This window comes from Sander vitreus, chromosome 4 (assembly GCF_031162955.1).
Source record: "Sander vitreus isolate 19-12246 chromosome 4, sanVit1, whole genome shotgun sequence".
Lineage (NCBI taxonomy): Eukaryota > Metazoa > Chordata > Actinopteri > Perciformes > Percidae > Sander > Sander vitreus.
In genome coordinates, this window is record NC_135858.1 from 13,099,597 (window position 1) to 13,113,529 (window position 13,933).

General features: G+C 40.1%; 1 protein-coding gene across 2 annotated transcripts; it reads left to right on the forward strand.

Annotated features, from left to right (window-relative positions):
- The first annotated feature begins 1,420 nt into the window (after nucleotides 1-1,420).
- Nucleotides 1,421-12,649, forward strand: crbn (cereblon). 2 transcript variants are annotated; one of them, XM_078248408.1, is made up of 12 exons: nucleotides 1,421-1,521; nucleotides 1,815-1,927; nucleotides 2,100-2,302; nucleotides 3,015-3,167; nucleotides 5,205-5,367; nucleotides 6,002-6,064; nucleotides 6,174-6,258; nucleotides 6,410-6,525; nucleotides 7,399-7,463; nucleotides 8,586-8,717; nucleotides 9,389-9,565; nucleotides 10,991-11,075. In XM_078248408.1, the coding sequence occupies exons 1-11, from the start codon at nucleotides 1,449-1,451 to the stop codon at nucleotides 9,534-9,536; spliced, it is 1,314 nt and encodes a 437-aa protein (XP_078104534.1). In that variant the 5' UTR covers nucleotides 1,421-1,448; the 3' UTR covers nucleotides 9,537-9,565; nucleotides 10,991-11,075. The 2 variants fall into 2 exon arrangements, with proteins under 2 accessions (XP_078104534.1, XP_078104533.1); XM_078248407.1 differs by lacking the exon at nucleotides 9,389-9,565 and having other exon boundaries at nucleotides 10,991-12,649.
- Nucleotides 12,650-13,933: the final 1,284 nt, after the last annotated feature.

The window sequence follows — 13,933 nt, forward strand, 5'->3', positions numbered from 1 at the left end:
GGTTTCTCTACTGGACATGACACTGATGTTGCAGGTCACACATCCTCAACATTCCCTTATGTGATGAACTAAATTATATGCACAGGCATGAAGATGCTTAAACTAATTTAAACAATTGATAGCAGCACAACCTCGTCTTGTGGAAGAAAAGGTCAAGATGTTAAACCTCAAGCTCTCATACATTTCATCATTCCAGTCCATCAGATACAAAATCTGAGAGGAAAATGGTGCGTATTCAAATTGAAACTGTCTTTCTGATAAAACTGGTTGCAACTGCTGATTGCTACTCAAGTCAAACCAGAGTATACCCTTGCTGACAGTATTCCGTCATTTTTGTCAACTCCAATATACGTTGCTGTATTTAAAATTTAGGTTTATTTTTTAATTATCCAATTATTTCTGCAGTTTGAATTAAATAAACTGCTTTATCTTAATTGAGTAAATAAGGATGCATGATATTGTTTTAGCGCCTGCACTGGTGGGCACAAACAGCATGCATCTGTTACACACAGTAGGTCTTGTGTGTCTGTGTGAGTTTACTGTATATACGATTGTGGTAAATATCAACAGCGAGTTGGTAGTGGTGTATTCAGATCCTTTACTTAAATTAGTTGCTGAAGTTAAAAAATACTCAAACTTAAAGTATGAAAAGAAAAAAAACTCAATGTAGGCAAATTGACCTCTAATCTCCAAAATAACTATAGCTATAACTAGTAGCTGTCAGATAAATGGAGTAAGCTGTATTAGAAAGTACAATATTTGTCTCTGCAATGTAGTGAAGTAGAAGTGGCATAAATGGAAATACTCAGGTGAAGTACATGTATCTCAATTGTACCTAAACACAGTGCTTGAGTAAATTAATTGAGTTACTTTCCAACAGCTGTTTTTTTTTATATAACGTTACCATATAAATGAAAGCGATTATTTTCCATGTATTAAAACATTTGCATAATCCAGTGGTTTCCAAACAGAGGGTTGAAGGGTGAGTGCAGGAGGGGAATACATGGAGCGCAGCAAAAGTTACATTCAATGTATTTATTGTTAAATGGACCTTTTTCACAGCAGACATTTTTGACTTGTCATAGTAGGAAAAGCACAGCTGAAATTGATAACCTTAACGATGGCTCAGTTCCATCAAGTGTCCCAGTGAATTATTTCAGTGAGTCAGCATGCACAACACCAGGGCCTCTCCTAAATTGAATGCAGCCATCATTAATGGTTTTGAATACACCTGTGCTTTTCCTAAAGACATGTCAACATGTCTGCCGTGAAAAAGGTCTATTGGGGCGTTCAAAGGGGAGCATGACAGAAAAAAAAAAATCTGGTGGATTATTTTAATCTCCAATGTTGAGTCTTGTGACACATCGCCAGGGGGCGCTCGGGGTCTGCCTTGACGCTGCACATTGAAGGCGCCGTAGAAGAAGAGTTAGCATTGTAAACACAAGGATATGGCTGACGAGGGGGTTGGAGGTGAAGACAACATTAACGACAACATGGGGAACCAGTTACAGCTTTTACCAGGTAACGGTTAAACTCACAGAATGACTGGATGGTCTGCCCGGTGATTCACCAGAAGTGCGTTTATTCCTTCTCCCCTGCTAACAGCTAGCTAACATTTCTTCACAACAGGCCACTGTCAGACATCACATCCTGACTGACACATTTTAGGAACATCTTTTACTTTCTATAGTTATTTTTTTTCCCATCAGATTGACTCATTAAGATGATAAAGTTGCAGTTGTACTTTGGTTAGGAGACACTAAAAGAGCTAATTAGCCTCACTGTGAGCCTCTTTGCTTGCTGTGCCATGGCAGACAACGAGGAAGAGGAGGAGGAAGATAACATGGAGACTGAAGACCGAGACAGTGAGGTAGCAGAGAAGCCCACCCTCATCACCTTTGACCCCAGTCTTCCCACATCACATGCTGTGAGTGATGCCACTGATGCTTTCTTTCTATAGATAATGGCTCTCTACATGTTAACTGTCATATCGTTACATATGTGCCATTTTATTTTTCTAATCTGTAAGAGAGCTGTATGATTAGTTTTCTACAGCTGCTGTGGTTGTGTTGTGTTGACTCTGACCCCTGTGGTGGCAGTACCTGGGTTCAGACATGGAGGAGTTTCACGGCCGTACAGTCCACGATGAAGACAGCTGTCAGACCATCCCTGTGCTGCCACACACAGCTGTGATGCTCGTGCCAGGCCAGACATTGCCTCTGCAGCTCTTCAGGCCGCAGGAGGTCAGTATGATGCGGAGCATTATCCAGAGAGACCGCACCTTTGCTGTGCTCGCACACAGGTAAGAAACAATGCAAATAACTATGCACTACTGCCTCAACCTGTCTATATTGTTTCTGTTCATAGTGTGTATATATTGTTTATTTTTGTTGTTTGTTTTGTATGAGTAAGCAGATTGTGAGCAATGTATAATCCAAAGCAAAATTCCTCATGTGTCCTCATACCTGGCAAATAAAGCTGATACTGATGTAGCCACTCGCAGTCATCACAGATTGGACAGATCTGATAAATAGAGAGTATTTATGTGTTTGGTGTATCAGTTAAAAGGTTTACTAATCATGAGGGGTACTATTTATACTAGGATAACTGTTGTATAATGTTTTATGACATTTGAAGAGCTTTTTTAAGTCTGAGAAAATAATCATGATGATATCATGAGGGTAATCTTCAAATTTATAACAGAAAGCCTGTGTTATGAACAGGGTGCATAGAATTTGAAAGATCTGGGCCAGGCTTGGTTGGAGGTTCTATTCTATTCTATATATGCCATTAGGTTGCATGATGGGAAATGTAGGATCAGAGTTTTTGGAGCTTGACACAAATGAAGGAGTAAAGTGAGGATATGTCTCTGCCGCTTTGATTTTGACCATTGTTTTTGTATGTCTGTTTTAAGTCCCCCAGCCTTATAGAAGTACAACACTAAATCACTGGAGTACCCGTTAGAATTGTTTTTGGAGTTTAATTTAATTGGTTTTAACTGGAATCTGTTTCAGCAATGACACAGGTGAGCCGGATGCAGAGTTTGGGACAACAGCGGAAATCTATGCTTACCGAGAAGAGCAGGAATATGGCATTGAAACTGTCAAAGTGAAAGCTGTGGGGAGGCAGAGATTCAAGGTCCATGAGATAAGAACTCAGGCAGACGGGTAAGTTTTAATTGCTTCATAAACCATTAAACCAAAGGTTAGTGTATATTTGAATAAGAGCTGCAGTCTATGAATACAGACATAAACATTGTGTCGTGGTCCTGTGAGCCCGTAGACTGGGTAAACCCAGCCCGATCTGCCGCCGATTTGATTTCGCCCTGCAGCTCAGGCTGGAAACCTTTACATTTATCTATCCTGCTTCCGTTTAAATTTTGCGTGGACCAATCACAAACTTGCTTATCCAATAACACAATGACGATAGAGAAGCGACCAAGCATCTTCTTGTTTACATTGAACATGGCGGCCACCGAAGCGCAGCAACCCGTTGATGCCACTGTCGCTGCTACGTCACTGGATCATTGGTCTGATTGGTTGAAGGACTATCCAGTTGCGTACAGAGTCATTTGAACTATGCCCGTTGATCATGCCTCTCGTGCAGTAGAAAATACAGAGCAGACTACCCAGACCAATGTTCAATCTTAAAAGATTGAGCTTGGTCTGGTGATAGCCAGACTAGTGAGCCCGTGGTTGTCTGCAGGAATCGGAGCACTGCAGGTTGTCATCGTAATCATCTAGGCAGGGGTTGATTCAAACAAGAAGCTGAATGTAATTATCTGTTATTAACCACCTGATTAAAAACAACAGCAGCACCCTGGACTAGGACCGCAGTTCAGTGGATCACCTACACGTGTGTGTACTCTACACAGCCTCCATGTTAATTTGTATTCACATTTATTTCAAGTGCAAGCACAACAAATGTTCTTAGCCCATATAAACAAGAAAATCAAACTCTTTGATTTGCTGTCAGTTCTTCAAAGAAGATGACATCACATCAGATATCAGTTTTTGACCAGCTGTTTCTTATTTCTTTCTAAAGACTTTATTTTTTTAAATGACTCAAGTGGTGCTCTTATAGTTCACAGCTAGAGGGCAGACTAACTATTCACAGTCATCTTTATAAAGTAAACTGAGAACATCATAGTCAGCTTGTATTTGTGGAGTTTCTACTGTAAATATACACATATGGGTTGTTGTACAATATTTATTTGTTTAAAGACGAGCTCATTGTGGTTGTGTTATAGTTTCCTGCTACATAGATTTTATTTTATTTTTAATCATCTTTGTGGGTGACAAGAAAATGCAAAGCCCATTCTTTGTGCCTCCATTTGTTGGAGGGTGCAGTAAACAACGGAAGCATTTATGGAGAAAAGCTGCCTATTTAACTGTTGTGGTCATACTATAGATCATGTCTACTTATATCCTCCACTGTTCAGGAAATCATGGAAGTTAACTGTCCATAAAACGGGGTCTTCATACAGACATATTTCCCTCTTTCTTTAGTTGCTGTTGTGTAATGCACATTAATTGGTTACCATAATACTGTCGACCTTTTCTTGTACTGCAAGTGACTGAATCTCTCTGAAATGACCTGTGATTGACCAAAGTCTCACGTGCATGCTAGATTTTCTAAAGCCTGAATACAGAGCCAAGAGGAGCTCTAGTTTTCTCTGAGACCACTTGAATTACAATATGCTGAAATATTATAATTGAATTTTTGCCTAACAACACCAACAATAAAGTGTCTTCCACAGCTTTAAATAGATAGAAATTAAACACCACATGTTGTCTTTTGACAGGATTGAACCGAATGCCATTTTAGGTGCGTGTTCTGGTTCATGCTTACACCTGAATGTGTTTTTTTTATTGCTCATGTGGTGTTGCTAAGTGAATATTTGTTTGTCTGAGCTTCAGGGAGTTCATTGAGAGCATCTCTTGCCTGAAGATTTGGAGGACTATTTGTTATTGCTGACAGAGAAAATGTACAGACGGCACCTTTTTATGATCATCTCAGATTTACAAACATCCTGCCATACACCTGATAGCATTCAGCCAGCACACCATTTGTTTAATCTGTTATTCATCTGCTCGGCTTCACTCTCCTTCTGCTGCTCTCTTTCACATTTCCCTTCTTGCCTGTCTTTTCCCCCCACAACCTATGTTATTGTCTCCCCTTGTTTTGTTTGTTTGACTCCACAGGATCAGACAAGCCAAAGTACAGATCCTTCCAGAACGAATCCTTCCAGATCCTCTCTCTGCCGTGCAGCTAACACCCCTCTCCAGGCTCCACATGCACCCCTCCTCCAAACCCCCAACTCAGACCTGCAAACAGGCCCAGCGCTGGTGGAATAACTACCAACAGGTCAGACACTCATACCCTTACAGTACATGTAATACACATGTGAAGCAATAACACACAACATAACACACAACATATGCTGCTATTAAAATACTTTAGAATCACTTTATTGTCCTTCAAAAGGAAATTTGAGGTGGCTCACAGAGTAAGAAATAAGACTGCAACTACAACGATTAATTCCATTATTGATTTTTCTCAATCGATTGATTGGTCTATAAAACATCAGAAAATAGTGACAAATGTCCAAGTTGACCTATTCAAATGTCTGTATTTGTCAGACTAACAGTCTAAAACCCAAAGATATTTAATTTACTATAATGCAAGACAAGGACAGAAAAAGCTGGAACCATCTATCATTTGTGTACTTTTGTTCTGGTGCTGTTTTTCTTATCTTAATGCTACAACATATAATAATATTTTAGACCATATTGTGCTTTCAACCTTGTGGCACTATGGGGATTTCAACATATAAATGTGTGCCCAGGGTCATTGGCATATATGAGTATGATGTTTGGGTGTCCACATACTTTTGGCCATGATGTGCATGTCCGTAATAGCAACGTGGGAAGGGAAGAGAAACTATGCACTTCGGTAATCATTGTATAAAGATTAATGGTGCCTTTGTTGTTCATCACAGAGGAAGTTTCACTGTGCCAGTTTGACGCCATGGCCACCCTGGGTCTATGCTCTCTACGACTCTGTGAGTACCTCAGCCCGTGTGCACTATTTGGAATTTCCTCCATAGATAAACATCACATAGGAGTGAATATTAACCACATTTTCTCTGCTTCCTGTGTCTCACCTCACAGGAGTCGCTAATGAACAGAGTGAAGAAACAGCTCCATGAATGGGACGAGAATCTGAAGGATGACTCTCTCCCGACGAACGCCGTAGGTCAGCCTCTGTTCAGTGTGTTACATGTGTTACAGATGGATAGCAGACGCATACACACATGCGCACGTACGTCTCTTCGTTTGTGTTCTTTGTGCTTTCTTTCCGTCCTTCCTTTCATCCCTGTTTTTCCCTTCTGTCTGGTTTCTGTCAGACTTCTCCTACAGAGTGGCAGCCTGTCTGCCCATAGATGACGCTCTGCGGCTCCAGCTGCTGAAGATCGGCAGTGCCATCCAGAGACTTCGCTGTGAACTGGACATCATGGACCGGGTAAGGAAAGGCCACCACTAACCCTTCATTCCTGCCCAACCATCTCAGCATTTCTCCTCTGCCCCTGCAGCCATCATCTCCGTCACGGTGTGATAAGATCTGGTGTTCCTACTTGTGTCGTTGTGCACAGGCTGTCTATTATTTCCTCTGATGTTCTTTGGTATATTTAATCATGCCTTCAGGGGCTGACATATGTGTTATTGCTGCAGTATTTTAGTCCAAAGTTGGCCTTTGCAATACACACACACACACACACACACACACACACACACACTCTCTTAGCCTGTAGTGTTACTGCTGCATCACCAGAAACCTTAAAGCGGTCACTGGATGTGTTAAAGTGCTCATATTATGCTTTTTGGCTTTTCCCCTTTCCTTTATTGTGTTATATATCTTTTTGTGCACATTATAGGTTTACAAAGTGAAAAAGCCCAAAGTCTACCCCAAAGGAACTTTTCATCTTCCAGAGAAAACACTGTTCACAAACTGCTCCAAACAGCTCTGTTGTAGTCCAGCCTTAACTTCCGTGACGAATGTGCGTCACTTTGTAACACACGTTATAATGCTCGCTTAGCTTCTAGCATGGCACTCCCTCATACTCTACAACTGACTAGCTAGCAGTACTTACTGCGCATGTACGACTCCCAACAAAGATGGTACAGAAGTGAGATGCCTCACTCTGTAGCTAAAACAGAGAGCTCAACACACAGGGTGAAAAGAGGAGATGCAGTAGCTGAAAATGAGCATAATATGAGCATAATATGAGCACTTTAAGTGCTTCTTTAATGTGCCCGCTTCAACAACAAGAACACTTTGCATTGAGAACATCTGACATATACATCCTTTTAACACTTTATTATCTCCCCTTCTCAGTGCACGTCACTGTGCTGTAAGCAGTGCCAGGACACAGAAATCACCACAAAAATTGAGATCTTCAGGTGAGAACATCACTACTTTTGCATGTTGCATTTGTTTGAGAGCGATAATTCATCACTATGAATATTGCACCTGATGTTGCACTTTCTTCACCTGCCTGGTAGGTAACCCAAACAAGGAGCTGAAAATGTCTAAAAAGCAGCATACAGTCTAATCAGCAGTACTTGAAACATCCGAGGAGGCCATTTGATTCAGTAGTAAAAAATATAATTTTTGCCATTGACGATTTGATTTGATATATATTGATAATTTCATGGAGCTTTAACATTTTTAAACACTTAAAGTGCTTGTTAATCTTACTTTTATCTTTAATGCTACAATAATCACTGTAATTATTAACAAGTCAAAGACGGCACTGACGTCTTTGTGACAGTTGCATTAAGTCTGAGCACGAACATAAGTGGCCCTGCACAGCATCTGCACACTCACAGTTTGAATGCACACATACACACACTCACACACTGTTATGTAATACCATAATTTATGACTGTCTATGGTGTGAGATAGTGTTTATCCAAGAGACACACACAGAACCCCAAACACCAATGCAACTGTCCAGACCCTTACTCCACGTTTAGTTTACGAGAAAAGTGCATTAACTGTTTTATCTGAGGACTTCAGCTAATCTCAGTGAATGGATTATTATGTGTTTAATAGGATTTCTGAGGTTAGACACTTCCTCTGACTAACAAAATGTAGCTAAGTACGTAGCTAATGAATTTTCAACTAGTGACCCAAACCAGAACTGGAGTACAGTAAATTACTACTTGAGAAACTGACTCAGAAGTTGATAACATTATCCATCCTCAAGTCTCAGCTTTGTAGTTTCTGTTTTGTATTTCCATAATTTCCCTTTACACTTAGTTTACATTATACACATTTTATGCACAGAATCTACCTTGACACACAGTATGTGGTATCTTTGGAAACCCTGCTTGTGCTATTTAGGCATTTTGGGGGCATTTTGGCTCCCTTTTATACCATTTATGGAATCGCTCATCAGTTTCTGGCTGTTTTGTTCTATCTTTTTAAAATGGACCATTCTGATCTTTTGTTTTCGGCTTAACTGTTTACTGAAGTCATAATCACTGCTGATGACATATTCCACCTGCCTCTTCCTGCAGCTTGTCTCTGTACGGCCCCATGGCTGCATACGTCAACCCTCACGGTTACGTCCATGAAACCCTGACTGTCTACAAAGCAAACAACCTCAACCTGGTCAGCAGGCCATCCACACTGCACAGCTGGTTTCCAGGGTAACTTTGCTATATACTCATGGCATTTAGCTCGTACTCCTCCCTCAGACTAGTAAATGATGCAACGCATAACACACACAGTGAATAAATTGACTCAGTTCTCTCACTGTGCCTTTCAGTGTATTCATAAATTAATTTTTATATGTATGTGATACATACTGCTGCTCTGACCCATTGCACCAGGGGTCTTAAAAATGCTTTTATACCATATTTGCTCTAACTGGCTTGTGGTGCTGTCAAGTGCCCTAAATTAGAAGCCATTGGCCTTTCTTAGTGGCATCATAATCAGTAATTTTATCAATGGGCCATCTTTTGTTAGTGATCTAATGAGCGAGCATTTGGTGCGACAGGGGCAAGGAAAAACTTCCTTTTAACAGGCAGAGACCTCAGGCAGTGTCAGGAGTGTCGCTTCAGATTTTTAGTTCTTTAATTTGTGAGATTTGAGAGGCTGTGAAATATTGGTACCGTTACAAGGCTAAGCTAACCTGGGCTCATAGAACAACAAAGGAACCCAGCAACTAAAGGCTAACCTAGCTCGTAACATTAATGGTATTGGTCTCCTTGTCCAGTGTGATGCACTTAACGTGAGAATGAGACCAGTACATGCCTGGATTAGTATATACGTTCCCACCTAAGAGGGGTTGTGCTGTGATTTAAACTGACTCACACAGCTGCTGTTTCAATTCGCGCTCCGGAGACAGGCCTGCTTGCTTCGGTGACCACGCCGTCTTGAGCGACCTCCACTCCGGGTCTACTTTTCAGCGTCCTTCGTCGGATTCGGGACTCGACGTGCTGCTCCTTTCTGAATCAACCTCCTGAATGAATCTCCTCTCTGCTGTTTGGCCTAGGTTAAATCAGCATCACACACACGCCCCCTCATGTGTCATGTCGGTACTGGCCATGTCCATCAGCTAACCACGCCCACTTCTCTAAAGACACTAGACTGATATCATAACATCACACTATGTCATAACACAAAGACCACATTAAGTATTTGTAACAAAGTATATATGTATGACAACTAAATTGTTCCGTAAACAATCACACTGTACGTAGTTCTTGATCAGTAATAACGAAAACCACTGAAAATCTATGTTTTGTGTATTAAAGAGATATTTTGCTGATTTAAATCCAGCTCTGTGTCATGGCCGTGTGGGCAGATGAACGGTGCGTGGCCGCAGCGCACAGAGCTTCCAGCTGAGCAGAGAGATGATTTCAGCTGCTCCAAGCTCCATGAGCTCCACGGAGGAAAGCTACCCACACACCGTTCATCTAAACACACTACCCACACAAAGATTACACTGAGCTGGATCAAAATCTCTGTCTCTGTCCTGTCACAAATTCTGGTTAGTTTAGGGTTGAACAACCACAACAAGTTTACCAACTCATCCACTGAGTTGGACCAGAGCAAATGAACTATAGGTTTGAAAACTCAAACTCAAAATGCATTAAAATATCCTGTAGAAACTTCTCAAGCCACTCCTGCAGCATAACCTACTACTCCACTGACCAGACCTGTGTGTTCAGTATGTCCTAAACACTATTTCCGTGTCACACTGAGAAGGTTCTATGAACATCTTGATGCTTGATAATGAGGCTTGCCATTGGAGTTCCCTGTAATCACTGTGAATCCAAGCTGAATACAGTTGCCAGTGCCATCGTCCACGAAGGAGCCACAAACTTTTTAGAGCCACATTTTGATCCTTGAGTATTTGATATGCAAAAGATAGATTTCTAAGTGTTTTATCCATTTAAAGACTTAAACAATTCATTTTAAAGTCCCCCTCCACTCAAAAATCTGTTTTTATTACTGCTTCTCTAATGTCTAATGTTAATGAGCTTCACTGTGCAGAATGATGTAATGCAGAGTTAGACACTAGAAGGCTGTTTCCACTTTCATCGGTTTCTCTGTGCTCACCTTAAATCTGAGTGGAAGACGTGGATATGTGACGTCACAATCGTAATCCAATATGCAATTTACACAAGTGTGACTAGGAAACTTGAAACCTCCAGAGCACATACACTAAGAATTGGCTTTTCAGGGAAGTAGGAGACATTTTGTGTCCAGTAGTTCAACTTTTGAAGTTAAGAATATTTGCATATTCATAGATTCTGGATTTTGCAACGAAAGCAGTAGATGTTATGTTTAAGATTCTTTTTAAATGTGGAAAAACTGAATCTTTATTCCAAGCCGATTCTATTTATTTTATATCTTAAAACATGATCGAGAGGGATCTTTAATAAAAAATGTTGTCCTCTTCCTTTGCCTTTAGGTACGCCTGGACAATTGCTCAGTGCCGAACCTGCGGGTCTCATATGGGTTGGAAGTTCACAGCCACCAAGAAGGACTTGACTCCAGCTCGTTTCTGGGGTCTGACCCGTTCAGCTATGCTCCCTCGTATCCCCCAGGACAAGGGGGAGGAGGGGAGACAGGGCTCTCGCCTCTTCTGCCTGTGAAGTTGAACTATCATTTATCTAAATATATATAAAAAAAAAAAAACTGCTAACCCCCCAAGCCTGGCTCTTCATGCACTCTCTGGCTGTGATTATCTCTAGTAATCAATGCATCACACAGCGCCTGTCACCCTTAGCAGTAAATCCATCATATTAGTGGAAAGGTCAGTAGGCCTTTAAATGGCGCTCTAAGAGCAAATTAGAACGGGATGGAGGTAGTGATTGTTCTTAAAGGTTCTTGAGATGTAAAAGCAGCAGTGAGACGACTAAGTGCATTGTGAGAAAGTGAGGAAGAAATAGAGAATAACAGATTGAACAGATTGTTTCCATGACACGGCTGATCTGCACCCTTGGTAGCTGCAGACACACAAACACAAAAGCTATGCTTAATGCATAATTTCCCTTCAACTCCTTTCCTCTGTGTGATGGAGAGTTTCATTGCATGCAGCTGAGATAGAGATATTGTTGGTCACATACTTTAATCTGTTGTAAAAGCAACCAGTTAATATGAATTATCTTAGTATTCAGATCCTTTGTGGGTTTCTCAGATATGTTTTCTCATTTCAGCTGCCATAAGGTACGTGGAGGGAATGAAAGGGCACTTGCGTGTAGTAGATCTGTCACTATAGGGGATATTTAGAATCTTGGAATTAAATTGGATGTATTTTTGTATGCAAAAAGATTGGAAAGTAATTTAACATATTCATTCATGTGTGCTTTTTATTATCACATCAGTTTTTTTTATGCAATAAACAAAAACTGAGGTGACAATAACCACAATGTGTAATATACTGGTGTATATTGATATGTGATATATAACTGGTGTCTGTTTTGTATTCAACGAAGGTTCATTGTCCTGTCAGATGATGTGCTTCAGGAAACAAACAAGTGGAAATTAGAGATGTCCTGGTGTCTAATGGAGGACTGTTTGGTTTGTTTTTTGTTTTTTTCTAAAAAGGTTCAAGCTAATTAACACAGAGAGGGAGAGGCTCTTTTACACGTCTTCATTTAGTTTGTTCATGTGTGGCATGTTAAAATGGTGTGCCTACACCCCAGCTCAGTGTCTTTTGCTGAGTTTGATGACTCAGTGAACTACAGATGTGAATAAAAGGTTGTAAGTGATGAAGAGATAACATTTACATAATGAAACGTTTTTTTTTAAATGTTTTTTTTTTTTTTTTTGTGGTTTGTAGTTTTGCAGTTTTCCGGATTTTACTTCTTGCGATTTTGTTGCAAGGTGCTGGCTCTTGTTTGTATAAATGTAGCTGTAAATAAGAGGCAGTTATAGCATTTTTTTTGTGTAATACAAATGGTGTTCTACTGTTTGTAAGGCTGACTCTTATCTCGCATATATCTTCATTTCACAGGGAATTGTTTCAAAATAATCTTTTCATTAGTAAGTCATTAATCACAATAAGAAATCCTCTAGAGTGTGAAGGTGTTTTGTCAAATTAAATGTTTTTGGATATTTTCTTAAAGGAAGTTTGACATTTTGGAAAGTATGCTTATTTGCTTTTTTGTCGACATTTAGAGGAGAAGATATATATATATATATATATACTACTCTCATGTCTGTAGGATAAATATTTAGCTACCACCAGCAGCTGGTTAGCTTAGCATAGAACACTGACTGGAAACAGATAAACTGCTAGCCTGGCTCTGTCCAAAGGTAATACAATTTACCTACAAGCACCATTACATTTTACTAATCACATATCTTGTTTGTTTAAGTCATTGAAAAGCCGTGAGTTAAACAAAAAGTGTAAGAAAGAGAATTTGTGATTTTTACAGAGGTTATGGCTATTTCCTGGATGTGGAGATTCCTGTTCCCAGTTTTCACTTCGTTGTTTTCTTTTAGATTAAAGAAATGAGGCATTTTTGAACACCGCCGGGCTAGCTGCTTCCCTGTGTTTCCATTCATTAGGCTAGGCTAAGCTAAGCTACCCAGCTGCTGACTGTAGCTTGATATTTACCGCGCAGATATGAGAGTGGTATTTCGATCTTGACACATAGGCTTAATCCTCTGTGTTAAAGCAAATTTGAGTAGAAATATGGTCATAACTGTTCTTTAAAGGGTGATGGCTTTTAATTTAAAAATGATTACATGTTATTCTTGCGGTCTATAGACAGTATAAGCACCATGTCATATGGGTGTAGCCTACAGTTCTGAGTTGTGTGACATATCACCTGAGGCAATTTAGCAGACTTCACTCAGCTCCCTCTGCAGCCACAAGAGGCATTTTTTCGCATATGCAGTCGTATTCCCCAAGACCTGGAAACTGACTTTAATATGTCAAATCGGTGGTTCCCCTTTAAGAATCTGACAATGTAAACTTCCTCAGAAATGTGCCTGAATTTATTTTGATTACATTCACATTTTAAATCATATTCCTCTTATCATATCATTTTGTTTCATAAAGGGAAGGTTTTCACCCTGAAAATACCAGGTAAAAATCTTAAATCCCGTGTTAAGCTTCTTTTGATTATATTCTGTCATGTCACTGATTCAGTGTTCGCAGGCTGTCAGACTTTAATTCACCCCCAACAATAAAATGGATACTTCACTGAAGAAATCAATGGCGTTGTTCCAAAAACAGCATATTCTTGTTTGTTTTTCAATGATATTCAGTGTACCACAAAGTAAAATAAACATGCAGTTATCCTGTGACTGTTTCCTAACTTACATGTCTCAGAAATGTGTGTGTGTGTGTGTGTGTGTGTGTGTGTGTGTGTGTGTGTGTGTGTGTGTGTGTGTGTGTGTG

What these genes read in the sequence shown, in the direction of transcription:
- crbn (XM_078248407.1), top strand. Translation starts at nt 1,449, where the DNA reads ATGGCTGACGAGGGGGTTGGAGGTGAAGACAACATTAACGACAACATG. An exon ending in GTCTTCCCACATCACATGCT is followed by an intron (nt 1,928 to 2,099) that starts GTGAGTGATGCC and finishes CTGTGGTGGCAG; the next exon opens with TACCTGGGTTCAGACATGGA. An exon ending in AACTGGACATCATGGACCGG is followed by an intron (nt 6,526 to 7,398) that starts GTAAGGAAAGGC and finishes TCCCCTTCTCAG; the next exon opens with TGCACGTCACTGTGCTGTAA.